This window comes from Lampetra planeri, chromosome 17 (genome assembly GCF_965212315.1).
Source record: "Lampetra planeri chromosome 17, kcLamPlan1.2.h2, whole genome shotgun sequence".
NCBI lineage: Eukaryota > Metazoa > Chordata > Hyperoartia > Petromyzontiformes > Petromyzontidae > Lampetra > Lampetra planeri.
Window position 1 is genome coordinate 9,500,398 of NC_136123.1, and position 20,737 is coordinate 9,521,134.

At 46.4% G+C, this 20,737-nt stretch overlaps 1 protein-coding gene across 1 annotated transcript in view; it reads right to left on the reverse strand.

Moving 5' to 3' along the window:
• Window positions 1-20,737, reverse strand: part of LOC144723350 (cysteine-rich secretory protein LCCL domain-containing 2-like) — a 50,060-nt gene that overhangs the window by 19,454 nt on the left and 9,869 nt on the right. The window contains exons 3-6 of the mRNA XM_078602083.1: window positions 17,895-18,013; window positions 8,881-9,013; window positions 1,159-1,274; window positions 440-540 (exon numbers count right to left, since the gene is read on the reverse strand). Of these exons, the coding sequence (XP_078458209.1) occupies window positions 440-540; window positions 1,159-1,274; window positions 8,881-9,013; window positions 17,895-18,013 (469 nt within the window). The remainder of the gene's footprint in view (window positions 1-439; window positions 541-1,158; window positions 1,275-8,880; window positions 9,014-17,894; window positions 18,014-20,737) is intronic.

A 20,737-nucleotide genomic window follows, 5' to 3' on the forward strand; every position in this document is an offset into this window, starting at 1 on the left:
CCGTTAAAGTTATTACATTTTTTCTTCCGGTTCCATTCCGATGACGTACATGTACGATTCCGGAACCGCAAGAAAAACTGATGGCATACACGCACGTCATCGGAATACGAAAGGGATAATAGATAATAGATTTAATAGATAATAGATTTAAGATAAGATAAGATACACTACATCTGCCACACAGGACGTCTCAGTAGTATTCGCAATTGTCGCGTCGAGTTTCTGCTGCGTCTTGTACAATGCTTTGAAATATCTGATGTTAAGGCGTGTTATAGACATAATTATCCCGAGTCTATGCCGGGGTCGGGTCAGGGGGAGGCCCGCTGCTGGGGCCAAGGATGAGGAAGGCCAGGACTTTACGTATGTATATGTGTATATGTGTGTACGTTGAACTTCTACCGCACCGCGCGTAAGCCAACCGTGCCAATTGTAAACTTGCCTCTGTAGCAGAGGTTCTCCAGGCAGCTGCCGCCGTAGCTGGGGGGGCACTCGGAGCAGGCTCGGCCGGACTTGTACGGAGAGAGCCCAATCCAGTTTCCCCTGCGGAGAAACGACGCGCACGCACGCGCGTAGGAGGTTCAAGCCGAGGCTTATCGTTTAAAGAAGACGCGGGATTTCACCAACGCTGAGCAAGGCGGCGGCGTTATTTTGCACGCGCTGCCGAAGCAATATTAGGAAAAGAATAACATTAACGCCAATGACAACAATGTACCGCTTTACACACGTTGACATTTCTACTTACGTTGTAAGTTCTATACTAAAGCGTAAGGGAACATTGTGCGAAACACTCCTTAGTGGCACGTGCAGAGAAGCACTGCACGTAGGTCATAAACATCTTTGTACGGACGTAGCCAGGAGATTGATTGAGTGTTGTTTCCTCACATGCGTAGGTTTCTTTCGGGGTATTACGGTTTCACCAGAGATGCCAAACATCGAACCCTCTGAAATGAGTATTCAGTGAGGGGTTTTCTTTTCTAGGTCAAGAAAGCAACTTATTTAATTCACTCCTGTCCTTGTCAAGCCTGCCTCTCTGCATTTATAACCGAATTAACAAGTATCACTTTGGTTATACCGAACAAACTTCCGGTGCAATAATAATTGTTCCCATTTCTCCCTGGATCTGTTGTGCGTGCGATGTGGGAGCGAGAGGCCACGCACTTGGGTGAGTAATTGCAGACCAGGTAGACTGCTTTCTCCCAGATCTGGCCCCACACGTCCATGTTGTAGCAGGTGTTGATGGCACAACCCACTCTGTTGGTCGTCGCCCAGACGAGCTGCACAGGGGTCGGGAATGGTCAGGAGCTCTCTCTCTCTCTCCAAAGAAAATATCCAGCAGTGCTTCTCAGTTTCATGGAGATATACAAACATGAACGGGTGTGTGTGTATACATATCCCTGCGTATGTATGTATATTGTGCAATTTTTTCTGGAAGCGGTAGTGTCGTGGTTAGCGCGCTGCGCTACGAACCCGGCGACCCGAGTTCAATTCCCGCTCACGGCCAACACCAGTGACGATTATCTGAGCCGGTCCTTGGCTTCCCCGAGGTTAACTCGGCCTCAAATGAGTACCTGGTGCGATGTGTAAACATTGCTACTAAGGAGACAAAGGCGGCCGGGCGTAGTGCTGGACAACCACCCCCTTGTGCGCCATGCCAGCTTTCATAGGGGCTCGCTAATAACACTTGCCCCAACAGTCTGTTAAGGCTATATGGGGGATCTTTGTCTATGTTTTGCGAGTATGCATATCGCTGCGTATGTGTATGTATTGTGCAATTTTGGAGAGCGGTGGCACAGTGGTTAGCGCGCTGCGCTACGAACCCGGCGACCCGAGTTCAATTCCCGCTCACGGCCAACACCAGTGACGATTATCTGAACCGGTCCATGGGCCACACACCCCCTCGAGTGCCATACCGGTCTCAATAGGCGCTCGCTAACAGCACTTTCTTCGACAGTCTGTTATGGCTATACAGGGGATCTTTGTCTTTGTAGTGTGCAAAGTACTTTGTAAGGGATTAAAAGCCCATCTCAAAAAGCCACAATGCCTGGTTCTACCCCGTGTCCCATTGCCAGCGAGCATTTCGTTATTTCACATGAGCCTGGCACACGTGCCGTGATGACGTTCCCACCGCTGTGTGTGTGTGTGTGTGATTTTGGTTCGATTCCTGGCCACCACGAACATCAGTGGTGAGTGATGAGCACCTGCTGCCACGTGTAAACATAAGCACCGAACGCGATGCTGGCCACACTGCCCCACTTGTGCGCTATGCCAGCCTTAGTAGGTGCTCGCTAACAGCACTTTCCTCAGCAAACCTGTTCAGGCTATGCAGGGATTTTTGCCTTTGTTTATATTTGTGAGGAGCCGTGGCATAGCGATTGAAATGTGTACACACACATGCCAAGCACACATACAAACACTGCACATACAACACACGTCATACTTATTTTATACAAATCTCAGATCTATGGGTATATTTTTACATGCTTATGCATTGGCCTAATTTGTTTAGCTCCAGCAAAAAGGACTCAACACCAGCGGGGCTGCAGTGGCGGCAGACGAAGCTTGCCTGGTGAAGACGAACTGACGGCGTTTAAACGCACAGACCCGGTAATTGATTCAAACAGCAGACATTTGTCTGAAAACGCGCAGAACCTTTTCTCTGAGCCCTCCCCCATCCCTCCCTCCGCCTTTGTAACTCGGAACTAAAAACCACAGAAATCTTAAAATCACCACCCTCTGTTCCCAACACCAATAGCCCGACGCTCGGAGGAAATCAAGAAGAAAAAAACGTGCAGTCGCTTTTAATTACAGGAAACTTGACGACTCTTAAATGAGAGCTGTATTTTCATTACCCTTGAGTTTATTTGTCTGAAACATTAAATGTACATTGCACGCACCAAACACACCACGAAACATTGCATACTATGCACGCGTGTAGACTTTATAATGTAAACATCGGTATTGTACACAAATTGCATGCATAAGTGCATTGGTTTGCTTTTTGTAGCTTACCAAGAGACGTGGAATATGGAGGCACAATAATGCATGCATTCATGCGCATGCAGATATGAATATTCAGTGATACATTCAACACGCACGAATTCCTCAAGACAACAATACATACGTAGATATTTCATATGCATTCATTCATAACCGCACGTCTCATACGCACAGACGATGTAGTGACTGACGCAAATTCGAATGCTTTTCTGGAAGAGAGCTGAAATCTGGCACGGATATAATCGAGTCTGTGCCTATAGCTGAAATAAAAATAAAATAAAAAGCAACATTTTGGAAATTGGACCCTCAAATTTATGACCCTCTAATATTTTGGAAAATATTTACTTTTACTTTTTGTTGTTGTTGTTGTTGTTGTTTTTGAACCTAGGCCAATGCAAGTTTATATTTGGAGGTTTTGAATGGAGGAGAATCCAAAATGTAAACTCGGATTTTGAGAACTAAACTGTGCGAGGAGTACACGAGTGGATAATGTGACGCCGAAGCCGATAGAATGAAGGTCTACACACAAATACGGTAGAAGAAATTCTTCCTATTATCTGCGATTAATTATCCACGGTTTTTTGTATATGCGCATATAACATTGCGAATACGACGATCCACAATGTTTAAGCCCCCACATTACAATCCACGGCATTGTATTAAATGCACGGATGCGAGAAAACTGCTTTTTGTGTTGAGTTTTGTTGTCCTTCCTCCGCAATTGCGATTAGCGATGTACGGTGCGAAAGAAGTTCAACATACATGTAAACATATATAATACTAAACGTATAATTAAATTATACATACACGTACGTACATTCATACACGTGCACCCCACGTGGTAAATGTGCACGTGCATTGGTACGCCTTTAACACGCGTGGCCTGCACGAGAGTGCGTTGTGTGGGCTTCCAGCTCAAGGGTTAATGTGGCAAAAAGACAAATAAAAGATTTGAAGGGAGAAAAAGCACAGGGCATGTGTTTTCTTTGCAAACCCGTCTGCTGCTGACCCAGTTTTCTTTGCCTGGTCAAATGTTAGCCTGACTCTGAATGCTGTCTGAGGCCCCGCGGGCACGTTGTGTTGTTCGGTGAGCTTAACGCTGCGAAACTTCGCTCTCAAATTCCCCAGATGCCAAAAAAAAATGAATGAACGAATGAATGAACGAGCGGAGAGTGAAAACACGCACGCGCCCACGCGCGCACGCGCGCACGCACATGCACCGGGCTGTGGAGCACTGCTGATTCTAGCGGGATTGTGTTTTTCGCGTGAACTTCCAGACGTGGTTTGCTCTCTCCCTGGCACAGAACGGAAACCGAATTAGGGGGCTCTTCCAAGAACCCATTCCAGTTCGCACGCGCGGCCGCCTGTGCAACGCCGAGCGCACACGGCCAGACTGTCGCTACGCTCTGCCCCAATTGCAATTACGCAATCGCACAAGTGTCCACTTGTGTCACCGATGCGTGCACACGGCCAGAGAAATATCCACTCGTATTACAAATTGTGGATTCGCTGTATTTTGCTTTACACTTATTGTTCACCTTTGTGGCTTTTGCCGGTTACGCTGTTGTAATTGTTCCTGACATTTTAATTGTTTCTAATATTGTAATTCAAGCGTGCTTTTTATTTGCTGTCAGTTAAAGTCGCCTTCAAAATGTTACCTTGTGAAATGCGCACTGAAACTTCCCATTCGGAAACTTTCGGAACAGTGCGTACAGAGCCCAAAAAGCACAAAACCATATTTACACAGGCACCGATTTAAAATTTTCACTCGCTAAAAGGCGCAGCCAAAGCTCACTTTAAACCGTAGCGAGCCCAATCCCATGTGAAGTTGAGACGGTTCAACCCAAACTCCTCCCTCATCTTAAAAATAAGCCAGTCATAGAGACAGACAGCATCAATGAAAGTTGCGGTCATCGGTGACCATGTTTAGATGGTGAAGCGTGACAACTTTCGGAGTGAGAGCATGAGATTCAGACGTCGGCTGTCAGGCTCCGACACAGTTATACAGTACTGTCAATCCTTCCGAGGCCATACAGGCATCCACATGACCTCATGTTTATGGAATATATGAACGGCAAGGACAGTATTTTTGTGGATGAAACGTGAACCTGAGACTTAAACCAGCCCGCTAGCGCACAAATTCGTGTTTGGGGTTGCAGATTTTGCCTGGTGGGGATGTTTGTAAAAAAAAAATCGTCACATTTTAAAAGCGAATCTGGCTGTTGCAGCTGCATCAATTGCTTCAGCTGCATCAAGACATGTGGCCTACCTTTGGAAAAACAGAAACCAGACAAAACTTTTTAAAGGGAAGATCAATACTCGACTTAACACGGGACCCAGCACACTTCATTAAATCGCACCTATCAACCGATTCCGCATCGCAGCGTGCACGTTGGAAATATCAGTTTGAGCATCTTCCATATGTAGTGACATAAAATCGGTCACTTAGCATTAAAGCGCTTGTTGCTGGCAGAGAAGGGGATCTGCAGTTGCAGCAGCCCTGACTGACAGCAGGTCACGTGATAGACCAGAGACAGGGATTTAGGGGAAAGGTGATAGAGGGGGCATGTGAGGGAAGCCGCAAGTAGGTTCTAGAAAGGGGGCGTGGCCGGGGTGGAGCGAGGCCACGCTGGGAGGATAAAAGGGGGCCCCGAGCAAAGGCTCGGGGCTGTCGTTTGGAGTGGTATCCCCTCGTCGTGCTGCTGGAGTCTTCGTCGCTGTCTGCGTCTTCACCATTCTCGGCGTCGTCAGTCAGGCAGTCGGTCAGCTGTCCTGACTGTTAAGGCCGTTATTAAATAGAGTGCCTCCTACTCTTAATGTCTCTGAGGCAGTCACTACACATATTTAGCAGCTTTTTTTCCACTCATCAGTAAATGTATTTTGAGTCAGCAGATGGTAGATGATTCAAAGAAAAAAAATACCGATAACCCCCGCCGCTCCATGTTTTTATCCAGACTAATTCAAACAACATGCTGGAACCATCATGCTCCATTTAAGTTTTTTAAACGCACATTGTTTTGCTTTGTTTTTTTATGCAACATGTTGTGTTTTTGGTTTCAGCAAACGTTTTTATAAATGCTGCTGTTGTTGTTTTAAGCAGCTTGGTGGCATTTTATTTGCCACCGCTGCCAAGCGTCTCTCCGGACTGGCTCTAAAGCTGAGGTCAAAGTGTCTAGCTACTCAAACGAACAGTCGCATGGTTCTCATCACCGCTGGAAGTCCCGGTCCTCTGATGGAAATTCATCATTCCTATGACGGGAGCTAATCGCTCCATAGGACAACCACCGTTTACTTAGGGCATTTTTAAACTCTATCCATTCTGGGTGGCTCACATTTGAAAGGTTAAGAGTTAAAATTGCTGGTTGGGGGTTGACTCAACCCATCAACCCCACGTGGTAAATAAAATGACTACCGATTTGTAGGAAAATCAAGAGTTGGCTGTGCGATGGAAACGTCCCCTGCCATTGGAATGTCTACCACTGTCTTCGGGCTAAAAAGAGGAGATGGACACTACCTCAAAGCTCAATTGAGCAAAACAATAAAAAAAATTCATTTTTATAAGAGGGGGGGGGGGTCTTGAATAATCGTGCCATCACATGAGGTGGCAATGCATCTGGTATATTGCGCCCGTTATTGTGCAGACACCATTTATACGAGACACCTGTGTTTACGTTTGGCCAACGTCCAAGCCGACAGCAGCGGGCCTTGGAGGCCGCTATTGCGCTGTTGAGGGAAACGCTGCGTCGGCAATTTTCGCAGGAGACGCAGAAAGCTGGAATCAAACCTGGCAGCGTTCGACAGGAAACCCGCTGGCCTCCCTGCAGTGAGCCCTTGTTTGAAAAAAAAAACTATGAAAATAATAATTTAAAGGACTAAAAATATCTCGTAATCACATGCCTATAGGAATTCTTGGAACATTGTTTTTTGAAGCTTTAAAAGTTTCGAAAGCTTCCTGGAATCTGCTTGTACATATATACTCCACAAGCAAGTACCGATTACATTTCTGGCGATGAGATTTAAAAATGGAAAGCAGGAGGGGAGATTGCCACAGAGGGCAGTGATTCCTTCCTTTTCTTCTGGGTTAGATCAAGACTGTCCCGATGTGTGTATCACCTCACGGTTGACTCAGCCCAAAATACGCATAAAGAGCTGCGACCACTGGTCGTTAAGGATTATGAGGGTGTTATTGGAGAACCAGAAATGTAAGGTTCACAGGCAGCACTTACACATGAACCTTTGAAATACAAGAGCCCATTATACACAACACTGCAGGGGGGGAAAATATTAAATTGAATGCGGGTGTAAAAGGGTAATTAATCTTGTGGCAACCGCTTTTATAAACAAACTATTCAAAGTATTGGCGCGAGAGTTCATGTCCACACCAGAGCTCTTGTCCCGCTGAAAGTCCCTCCTTGAGGCAAAATTCTGGGCTCGAGAATATGGCGAGCTGGTTTGAATTACGCACAGATATACAAAATCCAACCACGTTCTCAATCATGCGCCGGGAGAGATCTGGCAGGGCGATCTGGCTGGCCGGGCATCAAAGCCGCAGCACCACGGCTTTCCGGACGATTCACGTGAAACCGCGAAAAAATTCTAACCACGATGGGCAGGGATGCCCGCAATGGCATTCGTGATGCTGTTGTTCCCGTGCGTTATTAAGAGCAGTCATGCGCACTAATTACACAAGTCAGATAGTGGCTTTGCATGGTTTGCTTTGTCGGTGACACTCTGGGTAGATACCAGAGCAGCAAGTATGGAAGTGGTATGGTTTATCTATCATCCCTCCAGCCCGCCGTTCTCTGGGGTTTATAATTTTACTTTTAATTTATGGTCGACTACAGTTGTCCCATGGAGAGGCTGACCCCCACCATAGGACGTTTGAATTTCTGCTCGTGCCTCTGGGCTGCCCGATGGCGGTGGGTGCTGCCGCATGCTTGTTTGAGCAGAGAAACAGCGTCCTGATTATTTCACGTTCATTTGACGAACAACAACAACGGCACTCGGCTGAAATATTTGGACATAACTCAAACTGCAACAATACAAACTGTTCAGATCAGGGTGCACACCTACAGTCGCACTGTGACAAGCCACAGCACCTTGGCGATATTCCCCATCCTTGGTCATCGAGACATCAGCGCTTTTGATTTCTCTCCATGACATTGGATGAAGAGGAGGTGCATTTGGCGGCATATGAATCGGGCCTTTGAATAGTCATGTCCCAAACGGCGTATGCATAATTAGTTTGCATGTAATTGTTGCTATGCTGACCACCGGTGTACTGTACTAGTAACGAATTGGCACGTTCTGTTTACGTGACAAACCTTACTAATTGGCTGTGTCGGGTGGTGGCGGGTTTAACGACGCATTTATATTTCCGCGATCTAGCCCAAACAAGCTGTATTATGGATGATCAGTATTGCTTTGTGTTTTTGGCTAAATGACCGTTCAAAACGTGCTACCTGATCTCACGTATGGTTCAGAAACACGGTCATTCACGGAACATATAGAACAAAACCTGAAAAGTGCCCGAAAGAGATGCACAGTTAGACTTACAATGAGAGACAGAAATAGGAACACGTGCATTAGAGAATATACACAAAAGTATGACATATTTCTCACTCGTTAATTAAAGTAAGTGGGATAGGACAGGACATGTTAAGGCTAGAAGGGATGATGGCCGATGGTTCGAGAAAAATGGAGTTGCAGCCAAAAGCTTGAACCGCTTTTGAGAGCACATCTACAGAGGAGATGGAGCAATTAAATCAATTCACGTGTAAGTGCCAGGTAGCGTATTACTTCGCAGAATCGTGTGAGATGGCTCAGGACGATGAACGAACGGACGAGTCAATGAGGAGGCAGGAGGGAGCGCGGTGCACTGACCTGCGTGTAGTGCGTGCAGACCGCCCCGTTGCAGCGGAAGGGGCACCAGGGATTGCACTCCTGCTCGTAGGGGTACTGATAGTCCTTGGCCTCGTCGTACCAAGCCTGCACGTGGAACGACGGTGGCCGGTGGCTGCGAGAAGAAGAAGAAGAAGAAGTGAGGCCACATTAACAAACGAACAGCGGAGAGTCGCGAGTGAATACGCCGCACCACTTAGGAAATCATCCAACATTATTAGCACCTTGATAGATTCCACAAGTGACCATTTTACATCACCCCTCACCACCGCCACCAACCGCTAAGAAAAACAGGTTGAAGTATTGATTACATAAATACAGGTATTTTTACGAACATTTGAGTGCGAACTGTAATTCAGAATCACAATCTTTATTTATCCTGGGGAAATCCGATGAGGTATGCAGCTCTTTTGCACAGACATCCAGCAGATTGCTCGTGCCACTGCTGGTGGAAAGGCCTCCTCCACGAGAGGGAGCCCTAGAGAATTCCTCCGGGCGGTGTTCGGCCTACTCCTCCATGCTGCCCGGACATCTCGGAAGAGGTGGGATTACTCACACGTGACCCCACCGCACGTGACCTCTGCCGATCGACTTCCGTCGGCGTACAAATTCAATCCGCAGTGGCGGGGATGGCTTCAGAAGCCTGCGCGCGATTCTGGTTTTTTTACGTAAATCAACGTGTCTTTTTTTGCTACAATTTAAAATCATTCGTGTTGTTACCAAATACGCGATATTAATAGAAATAGCTCGTGCCAACTTTGTGAATATCTTTCATAAAATGTTAACTGGACCGCTTTCGCAGTCATGTACCACATTCATCATTAGCACTGCCTTATAACAAACATAATGTAATAGGTACATCTAATTCTTGCTCTGAAGACGTGCCACTATATAACGTATGTCTGTTTGAAAAGATAGTGTGAATGAAATAAAATACTTTAAAAAAACAGCAATTAACACATCTCCAGTTTACTGGTTTATTCAATGCAATACTTTAAGATGCAGCCCTTTGTTAGTCCACTGCTTGATGAAGGCCTCCCGATGCCTTTTGGTGATGGGGCTTGTTTGACCACTCTTCACCAGGCTGATCACTACCGGTGGGTGAAGAGGAGGTGCTCAGGACAGATGCAGGGCGCTGCGGTGTTAGACAGGAAGTCGTGGCTTCAACCCCGACCCTGACGCAAATATATTTGGAGTTTGCATGTTCTCCCCGTGTTTTGTTTTTTTAAACATGCGTTGCATTTCTACTATACAATTCCACGTGATAAGCCACTTCGTTGAGCTATCATTTGTGGCCAGGTCGCTCCTGAAAAATGGCGATATAGCTCAGTGGGCCTTACCTGGTAAAATAAAAAATAGTAATAGACGTCACTCGCCGCTGATGTTAGCCACAGACAGGAATCAAACTCGGGTCGCCAGGCTCACAGGACAGTGCGCCAATCAATGCATCATCGGTGCTCCCTCACGTTTTTCCAGACACCGCGCGCGTTGTAAAAATGTGCTCTCAAAACCATAATTCAGTTTGAATGGTCTGATTGCTCTCTCTGTCCGCTCTGAAGAAGAGCCATTGTCCCAATTGCGTTAGCCTACTGTGTCTCCTTTGTTATAACTGCGGTGTTTAAGGAAGGAGACTGGTGACATTTGTTTGATCTGTGCCAACACAACACATTCAGTCCTCCTCGATCCATCCTGCAGACGCACACACAACCAAATCACTAGCAGAGGTGGTGGCGGTGGGGAGGGCGGTGTGCAAGCCGTCTATGTAAACCAACCGCGTGGAGTTGAATTGAGCTGTAGCTCAATAACTGCACGTGACGGACTGCGGCAGCGCTGACCGCAGCTGCGCGCTCCGCTCGCCTGCCACGATGCTGCAAGATCACGTCCTGGTGCTCGACTTAGCCCGTCATCGCTCCGGGGTGAACAAAACGACGACCGCTTTGTAGAAAGTCAGCCAAAGGGTTTAACTGAGATACCACTCCGGAAACAAAGAATTGGGCCACACAAGGGCCATGATGCACTCTGCCTATTTGTTACCGGAAAATTAATTTACTCTGAGGAACTATGGCGGCTTGGTACGGCAACGGCATGCTTTTGTAGAGCAATGGCAAAATGGAATTCTGTTCGCGATATTAAAAACAGAGTTTGTTGAAGAGTGTATTTGTTGAATAATTGTTGGTCTACAGTGTGGAAGATGAGGCCAAGATACTCGAGTCGAGGGCCTCTCTAGAGCTAGTTAGTTAGAGGTACTTCTGCCAGCAGTGACGTGAGCGAGGCATTGCAGGGCTGCGCCTTTGCCTTGACCATTGTCCTACAAAGCACACAACCTTGGGTCGTTACGTGACCTGATTGGACATTGCCATCTCAGTTGCAGACATCATATTTGTCCAGGATTGGGCAACTACACTTTTAATGTATGTACGTTGAACTTCTTTTGCACCAATCGGAGGTGCGATTTTTTTTTTTACAATAAAACATTGCCAAGTGTAAATGTCTGGCAAGAATTGTCATAAAAAATATTGCCCGAGTACATCTTGGACCTTTAACGAGTGGATAGCGACCCAAAGCTCATTAATAAGTGAGATAATGACTTTGAGATGAGATATTTCTTGATGCGAGTCAGCTGTATCTCTGGAACACTGAAATTCTCCAGTTCACTTTGCTTTCAGCAACGCACCCCACTTTTTTACTCCTCCCCATGGTCCCGTGCTCAATGTGAGATTAATTTAAAGGCGCACAATTCCGCGTGTAAGAGCACAACAGGAAGCCAGCAATCGTCTCTGGCCAGCACTAGACACTCATGTGGTTTAATACAAAAAACAGGAATTAGATGCTTACACCCCTGCCCTAAACGATGTGAGCCTACTTTCTGTGCTGCCTGCTCTGGACACCTGATGGACCAGCTGATGGGCATTTCACTTACATTCTGTCTACACGATCCATCAGCCCCGACTGGTTCAAAGCAATTATCCCCAATACCCTGCCAGCGTTATGAGCTATGCAAATGAGTTTCTAATTAGGGGTTAACTCTCTCCAGAAATTAAAAGAAAGTACCATTTTGTGGGAAGTCAACCGCGGTTGGGTGTGGATGTGCTATGGATATACTAGATCCCGCCATGCGTCTGTGCAAAATGCTGCCCAACTGCTCAGGGCTGCAAATAGGCATGGGCTTCAACCCACCACACGCTTGGTTTTAGCGCGGGGAGGGAGATAAAAAATTTTATGAAGAGCCGCCAATTATTTTGTCACCTTGCGCCACGTGCAGGAGGAGCGAAAGATTGCGCGGTGGTGCGAACAGAGGTGGCGCGCTTTGATTCGACGGATTTGTGACACAGCAACGAGAGCCCACCGCTGTCACTTGGGGACAGATGGATGTAGGGCCGGACAGAGTTGCAGCCAAGGCATTGGCTTTCTCACGCGCCCACGGAAAATCAAATTAATCAGAGGTTCTGAACGTTTTCACTGCCGTGGTCCCATTCGTGTGGTCTCTGGCTGGTATGCAGAGTCCCTCAGCGGCAAACTGTCTCGTGTTGTGAAGGAGTCGATGTGGCGGACGCACTAAGGTTGCATTACTGTGTGCCGACTGGGTGGGTCAGCGATAAGAGCGAGCAGCTCCCGGTAAGAAGGTTGCGAGTTCACATGCTGGTTGGTTCGATTTACTTTAGAGCATCATTCCTCTAGAGTCGATCAAATGAGCACTTCTCTTTGGGGAAGACAACAAAAGGTTGTTCTATGTATTGACTTGCCCCTGCCATAGGAATGTTGAATTTCCACCACTTGCTCAGGGCTTCAAATAGATGAGCACCGCCTCAATGTTCATTTCAGCTGGAATTGACTTTGACCTTTTATATTTTAAGAGAGATTATCGCAATGGTTCAATTTGTTGGCAGCTGTATATATTAATTTGATAAAACGATGATCAATGTCAAAATTACTGCGAGTATTTTGAATGAGACAAAACTGTCCACTGATTTTATGTATACTCTATGTTGCAGGTAAAACGAGTCACCCATCCCGATAATTGAATACATTGCCATGATTCAGTGTCTTGTTAAAGTAGCGTCGCTCGTGGCTGCAGTGGCAACGTGAAGCTATTACGGACAATACTAATCAATAAACATTGATTTTAAGGCCTTGTTAGACCATGCAGCACAACATAAAAATGGCCACATGCAACATTTTGCCAGTGACATCACTTCCTGCATGATGCATTCGGTGCAAGAAAGGTTGCTTGCAACTGCATGCAGCACACATCGTGGGTTGTACCAATGACGATCCACATAGCAAGGTTGCATGGAACTTGATCGCAAGATCATCTCAATAGCCATGGTCAATTCACTTCTGGATGATGGCCTCCTCAATTCCTCTCGCAGCCATGACGGTCTTAGAACGATCCATCTGTACAAGACCTCAGCTTATCACTCCTCAGCCAATGTGGTTGGCCTAGGAAGTGTATCATCGCTATTAGTTGCCACTTTTTTAAAATCTAAATTGAAAACTTGTCTCTTTCGAACTGCTTTTTTGTGTTTAGTTTGTTGTCCTTCCCCCGCAGCTGCGATTAGCACGGTGCGAAAAATATTTAACATCCATACTCTGCCATCAGTCTCAGACATCGTCCATGATGCCTTCCAGGGATTTGTCCTGGCAAAGCCCACTTACTTTTATAAGCAGACAACGTGATGATGTCCAGAATTTGTGATCGTTATGCCATGTGTTCCTCCTTCCATCTCTCAGTGTCATTCCAAACATGCAACTCTCTATGCTTATTTGTCCACTTTCCAGCTTCATGTGTTTTTGCGAATGGACATTGGCAAAAAACGAATCAACATGTCTGCGCAGATAATGAGCATCGATTGAAAATTTCTTTTGGCACAATGGTTCATTGCTTTTCATGATTATGGTCAGTTTTCCAAATAACACTCTGACCTAATTTCTGTCTTGCATCATTTCGATTCCAATCCACCTTCAATCATTGCCATGGGTGTACAGCACATGATGTATTTCTCGTTGGTGTCCCTCCAACAAATATCTTGTTTGTTTTTAATAGCAAACTTGGTATGATAATTGTGCTGCTCACAACGAAGTCCAACCTTGCAGCCTTCTTTATTAACTTCTTCAACACCTTTCTTATCTTTGCACTCCTATCGTTTTTTATTTGCATTGTTTGCTGTTGTAACTTTCTGACCCGCGCCTACTGTACATCTGTGAAAAAAAAGCTTCACAGTTCGTCGGATTTCTCCAGGATCAATTAATTCTGATTCAATGATATCCCGCAGTTAATATCTCCCTTCATGCTCTATTCCTTCATGTGTTCAATACAATTTTGAGAAAAACTTCGCGACGAACTCTGGCAAGATCCGCGCTTGAAATGGTTTGCTGTTTTTGGAATCCACGCATTTACATGTGTGCCGTGATTTGTGAGCGCTAAGATGACCGCATCACATTTCCACAGAGCCCACTGTCGTTTGCACGTCTACGCAGGCTCAGCATAATGACGTGTTTGATATTTACTTGTCTTTCCCAAAATCCCGATTGACATTATTGCATTGTGTGCTCGGTGGCATAAACATCTTTTGTCGGTGCTCACTCGTTCGTCGGCTTTGACACTGTACTCTCCATTATTCTGTTCAGAGTGATCTTCGTGAACACTTTATATCTATGTGCAATATGAGGCTAATGGTTTTCTGTATTTCTTCAAAAGTATTTTTTTTTATCAGCCGTATTGAGCAGGACAATGGTTGAGGCACCATTGCCTGATTGCATTGTTCATTTTGCATGCAAGCGTTCAGTGAACAAGTCTGCAAGTTTTCTTCCAACACCTTTGGCGATGATGGCCACACTTATACGATCTGGTTCAGGAGAAAATGGCTGTCTACTTCTTCAAGGGTGAAATCTAGAACTTCCTCCTCTTCAATCTTTAAAATGGTTTGATTCTAGGTTATGTTATTACTGGACTCGGGGTGAGCATCTACAAAATAGGACCTTTAATAAATACTCTGATAGTGCGTTGTCTTTGTGTTGTTCGCCTTTTGGCTTGTCTGGTCTAACACTGGTTGAAACCAGGCCCTAAAGAAAGCTGTCTCTGGTGTAGGCCAATCAATTTCAAAGACAATGCATATATTATTTTTATCAGAGCATGTGTGTTTGCATGGTCACCACAAGTACGTGTGGTCAATGTAGACATGATTCCTTGCAAAAGGTTTATATTTGGTGTTTGAACATCTTAACACCTGTTTCATTGCCAGAAAGGGTAGAACCTATTGTTATTTTTTCAAACAATATTATTACTATTTGCACTATAGAGCTCTACCTAGAATCAGCAAACTGTTAATTCCATAAATTCTCAAATGCTGTACCGAGTTTGATGTAAATTTAAACAAAATCTGTGTTTAAGGTAGTCTATTTCAGGGGCCCCCGGGCCACGGACCGGTGTGGACCGCCCCCATTATTTTATTTACCACTTTCGTCCGCGTCTCTTTCCCGTACTGCGCACTTGTCTCAGTCACAATTTTGGTAAGCCCACAAGCTCTAACCCCGAGCCAAAATGAGCAAAAAACAAACGTCGCTGGAGAGCTTCTTTGAAAAGGGGGAAAGACCCAATGATGACCCCCCCCCTCCCCCCCAGTCAGTGAAAACATTGTCTTCCACGAAACCGGTCCCTGGTGCCAAAAAGGTTGGAGACCGCTGGTCTATTTTACATGCAGTTATCATTAGCCAATACAAAGCCTTGACCCTGGGACCATGTGACTCGGTCCTCCGCTTGTGATTGGCTGTTGCACGGTGCTGCTGTGCAGCATCGTTCCTTGCACGTGGGTTACAGGAAGCGGTGTCACACGCAGCTCCGTTGCATGGAACTGTTACTGCACCGTGAAACAAAGCCCTTACACATGCCATTCAGTGCAGGTACTGTGCGTTTAAGAATAAATATGAATCAATGCATCCTTCCCGCTTCTACTCCACCATGCACTCTTAACTTGAAACTTTACCTTGCAAACATTTTAAAATGTATATATATACAATTGCGCTTTAGTGAATGCAAATTCTTATTCAGCAATGCCCACACACATGCATGCACACACGCACAGCTACGCACGAACACTCGCGCACAGAGACGTGGTGATTATGTCACTCCACATTATAGCACTGTGAGTTTCTTTCACACCGAAAGTATGTGTGGCTTTGGACGTGAGCCAATGTTTAATTCTGCTTGAAGTGGACTGTCCTTACCGGTTAATGTGTGTGAGATTACACGTGCATGACAGCGAGCAGGATCACCCAATGTAAACAACCCGGTGCAATGCATATTTGCTGTGCGTGTACCGATGTGGAGGCGCTGTGTGAATGTGTACAATGTGTGTACTGTATGGTATCTGTGTAGCGGTGGCACAGCGTTTCATGCACTACACTACAATCGCCTGTGAACTCGGTTCAACTCGTGGTCGTGATGCACGGCACCAGGGCCACAGCTGTTGCTTCTGCTTCTTAACCTGGTTCGGGCCTCCTCCACGTCACCGCCGTGGTGTTTGTTTGGGGGGATTTGTATCGATGGGAGGGGTGATTGAAGATGTTGTGACCTAACAAGGAGTGGTGCTCCAGCAGACGGAGGACGGCTTAAGAGTACGTACAGTACCTACATTATTTTGAAGGATGACAAAACTCATGAGCAACAGATGACCTACGGCTTTTTTCACCCCCCCCCCCCACAGGTGTTTGAAATCCGGTGTGTGTGTGTCATCTACAAAATAAAGAAATCTGAAGAAAAAAAAACACAAGAGAAATCTGGAGAAAATTCGGAGAGAAAATAAAAATATTTGAAATAATCCACCCCAGGGCATGATGGTTCATGATCCTTTCCACATGTTTCAACAGTTTAAAGAAGCACTTTCAGCAACAGAAGTCTTCAAGTGCCAATAAATATACAATCGTTGTGAACGGGCGGTTTGAGGAGCAAGACAAAGAGTTTCTCTGAGGGATTAAAGCCCCGGGGGACATGACCAGACAAAGTTAATTGCACTTTCAAGGATACCGTACACCAAAAAAATGCATAACAAAATGGCATCAAAATCGGTCATCACTTCTTGCCACAACACGGCTGGCACAAATGTTATGCTGAGCCACAGAGGAAGCAGGTGGGGTGGGAGGGAAGAGGTGGGACAGGTGGGGCAATTTACCCCAAGCCTCAAGTCTTAAAGGGGCCTCAGCTCACGAAGGGCCTCATCTGGAATTTTTGCCCCGGGCCTCCAAAAAGCTTTCAGAAGCTCTTGCGTTTTTTGTACGTTAAAAGTCAAATATAAAGGTACGCTGCTGGGGGAAAGGCTACCGGACATCTTGGAAGAGGTGGGGGTACCCACACTTTACCCCACTACACGCAACTTCAGTGCACCCATTTATTCCCCTGACTAGATAGTGGTGGGGAGGGGGGAGAGGGAAAGTTAATAAATATTCTAATTGTTTCAATTGCTTCGTCAGAAGATCTAACCAACGACCTCTGGATTTCAAGTCCAGTGTGGTAACCAATACACCACGGCAACATTCTGTGTATGTCTTTACTGTTATAGTACCAACGGTGTCAAGATCGGCCGCTCTGGAGGAGGCTCATGAAGGACGCTACTGGGCAGTAGGAGGCAGTCACCCTCCAGCGACAGTGGAGGAGTGATGCTCACAACAAGTGGAGCGCCGGGCGGCTACAACGTGGAGAGTTTGGCATTGTGGCGAGCACAGGTCGTGCATCTGCAGGTCATCTCAGTCATTCAACCCATGGCACCTGGGTCTGTCACGTGACCTCCTGCCAGCAAGCCTTCGACACGTCAAGTATCGTAAGAGTGCATCTAGCCGGACACGAGCACCGTGGTGACATCATCGCCACTTAGTGCCGGTTATTGTCGTCGTTATTATATGGGTTGCATATCGACATAGGAGTTGGGCACCTCTGTCAGTCGTCCGTTCGCCCCGTGGTCCCCTCCCCCCCTCCCCCCCCGTGTGTCCCGTGCGAGTCTCACCGGCCCCAGTGCACGGCCAGGTTCTGCCCGATGGACGGCAGGAGGTGGCTGGGCCCGTGGTCCCAGTTGCACTGCGCCGCCCAGGACGTGGCCGAGCGCGCCAGCTCCTCGTCCCACGTCTGCCCCGCAGCGCCGACCGAGCAAACGCGCGCACGTGAGCGGCGAGACGACACACACAACACAAACCACGCCAGCGCTGCTCCGAACGACAAAGGGGGCAGCCAGCCGCTCTTACAGCTGTCGTCTGCCTACGCTTGTTTTTTTTATACTCGTTTTTTTTTGTTTGCGACAAAACAAGAACCCAGTATAAGGCACGGACCAAAACAAGAGGTGGGAGAGGAGGGGGGGGGGGAGCTACTCCCTCCGCGGACTGAGGTCTGGCCTCAATACTCCTGGATCCACAGATCAAAAGGAAATTGGGCTCACTGCCCCACACACGTGGGGACGACGAGAAGGGAGCGTCGTTGATTATATAAGTGTGGGGGGGAGGGGGATAACGGACAAAAGTAGATTTCAATTTAAAGCTTTCGTGACTGCAGGGATTCATATTCTTGGTTCTTTCGGTAAAGTTACGTAGAAGGGAAATAATAAAATAATAATAATAAATTAAACAATAAAATTATCACGACGTTTCTTGCTGTAGTTTTCACACCTGATGATGATTGCTTGTGTTGCAATCGAAACGTCGTGAGAATTTTATTGTTTTATTTATTTTATTTATTATTTCCCTTCTATGTGACTTTACCGAAAGAACCAAGAATATGGACAAAAGTAGGTCTGCTTATGCTTGTTAACACTTCCAAACAAACTGATTGATGCAGTATGCGTCATTGGCTCTGCCGGTCCATCCATCTGTCTCTTCAGTCCGTAACAGGGGGCACTACATCTCTCGGAAAAATAATCGAACAGGAACCAACCTGTAGTGTAGAGTTGAATTGCAATTGGGGACATAATCCACTTTGGAAAAATGGCCAAATCTATCAAAGGTAACCAAAAAGGTTGCAGGCACAAACCAGACAAGGATCACAGTATTTGCGAGTATTACTGAAGCACAGAAGATTGCTGGCCAACATGTCATTCTAAGCGATGCCTCCTCACATGCATGACTCTTTCGCTTGGGGCTCAATCTTCCTCCCCCCTGTATGAAATACTCAAAAGTGATTGAATAAAGTAACGCAATGCATGACCCTGGCAATGTAAGTCTCAGTGAGGCTTCACTGCATAAAGTACAGCATGATGGAATATAATCAGCACAGGTGGCAATCAGAAGTTCACAAATTCAAATCCTAGTCAGGCATTAGCTTGACTTATCGTAGCTAAGGGTCAATCCACTTCCATTCTATGCAAAATTAACAGGTTGTCCTATGGATACACTGGTCACTGCCATAGGAATGTGGAATTTCCTCCTCTGATTCAGGGCCACCAACAGAGTTGAGCTCCAGTCACTGCTCGTTTGAGCAGAAAGGCACGTCGACATTTTCGTATTGGGGAACACCTGCATCTAATTGATCAACCTTGATTGACTTTGCAATGACGTTCTTTTTGAACATTTAAGATACATCACTGGCTTTCCTTCTTCAGCAGCAACCATCCAGATAAAAAACAGTCATGCTGCTTGGCTAACTCCAAGAATATTGCCCTCTTCAGAGGGACACTCCTGACGTAGCGGCGGACACATTTGCACGCTCCACCTCCCCCACAAACGTTACCCAGGATTCCAGCTTGCCACGCGTAACTTGGCAACTTTAACAGTTTTGCGTAAAGCACTTTTATCTTTGCGCAAATGCGTCTTGCCTTCGAGGGGAGACAGAGAGAGGGAGATACACTGAATGCCCGGGGGGGGGGGGGGTATGGGGGTGACTCACTGGCTCGCCTTGAGAGCGCAACGAGCACGTGTGTCCGCAATAACTTGCTGTACAGATTACCACGACGAATCTGGGTGTGCGCCCAAAACCACTGTGGATAACTTTTGAGGAGCTAAAAGTTGTCCTATAAACATTAAAGATGCAACAACTTCTTCAAAACCAAAAACAAAGGACATGCGGGCAAAGTTTGCGTAGAGAGAGCACAATGTTTATCGAGGAGGGTCTTGTTTTGGTAAGTTTTTTTGAGTATTTTTTTTAGTGTTTACTTTAATGCAATGTATTTGGCACTTGAGTAGAATCCGCAATTGTGTTGGGGGGGAAACCCATACAAATGTGGGGATAACTCAGAACTGCATCTGGCTAGGTCGTGCAACTGCCATGCACATTTCGCTCAAAACGAACACAAATTTGCTGGACCTTGTGTTGGCCAAGCGGATGTTAGTGGAACCGCAAGGTACTGACGGCTGCATCCCGCGTGACACATATTTCACCAGACCAGCCTTCAGCTCTCAGACGCTAGCCTGGCCCTTAATCTATCTTCCCTCGTTGCCCTTTCCTCTCTCTGGTTCCTTCAAAGCTCCTTTCTCTGCCCAGGGCAAGGCCACAGAGGCTGTGCTATTAGCTTCCTCACGACAGAGTGCAGTGGATGGAGACGCATACTTGCCCCGACCTCCAGCTGTCAAAACAACAAAAAGAAAAAGACCTGCGCAGAGACGCGGGGAAATCTGGCTGCTCGTGCGCTCAGAGCAAACACCCTCCTCTTGTGGATGTGAGAGAGAGAGAGAGATGTTTGAGACTGAGCTATGGTTATATAAAGGACAGCTGCCTCAAGCCACTAAGCTTGTCCATTGCTATTCAGAATAAATACAAATTTGGAAAAAAATATTATCATTTATATCCAATCAGGTGGCACAGTGGTTCGAGCATTCAACTCAGAATCAGGCGGTTGTGAGTAAAATTCCCAGTTAAGAGTTGACT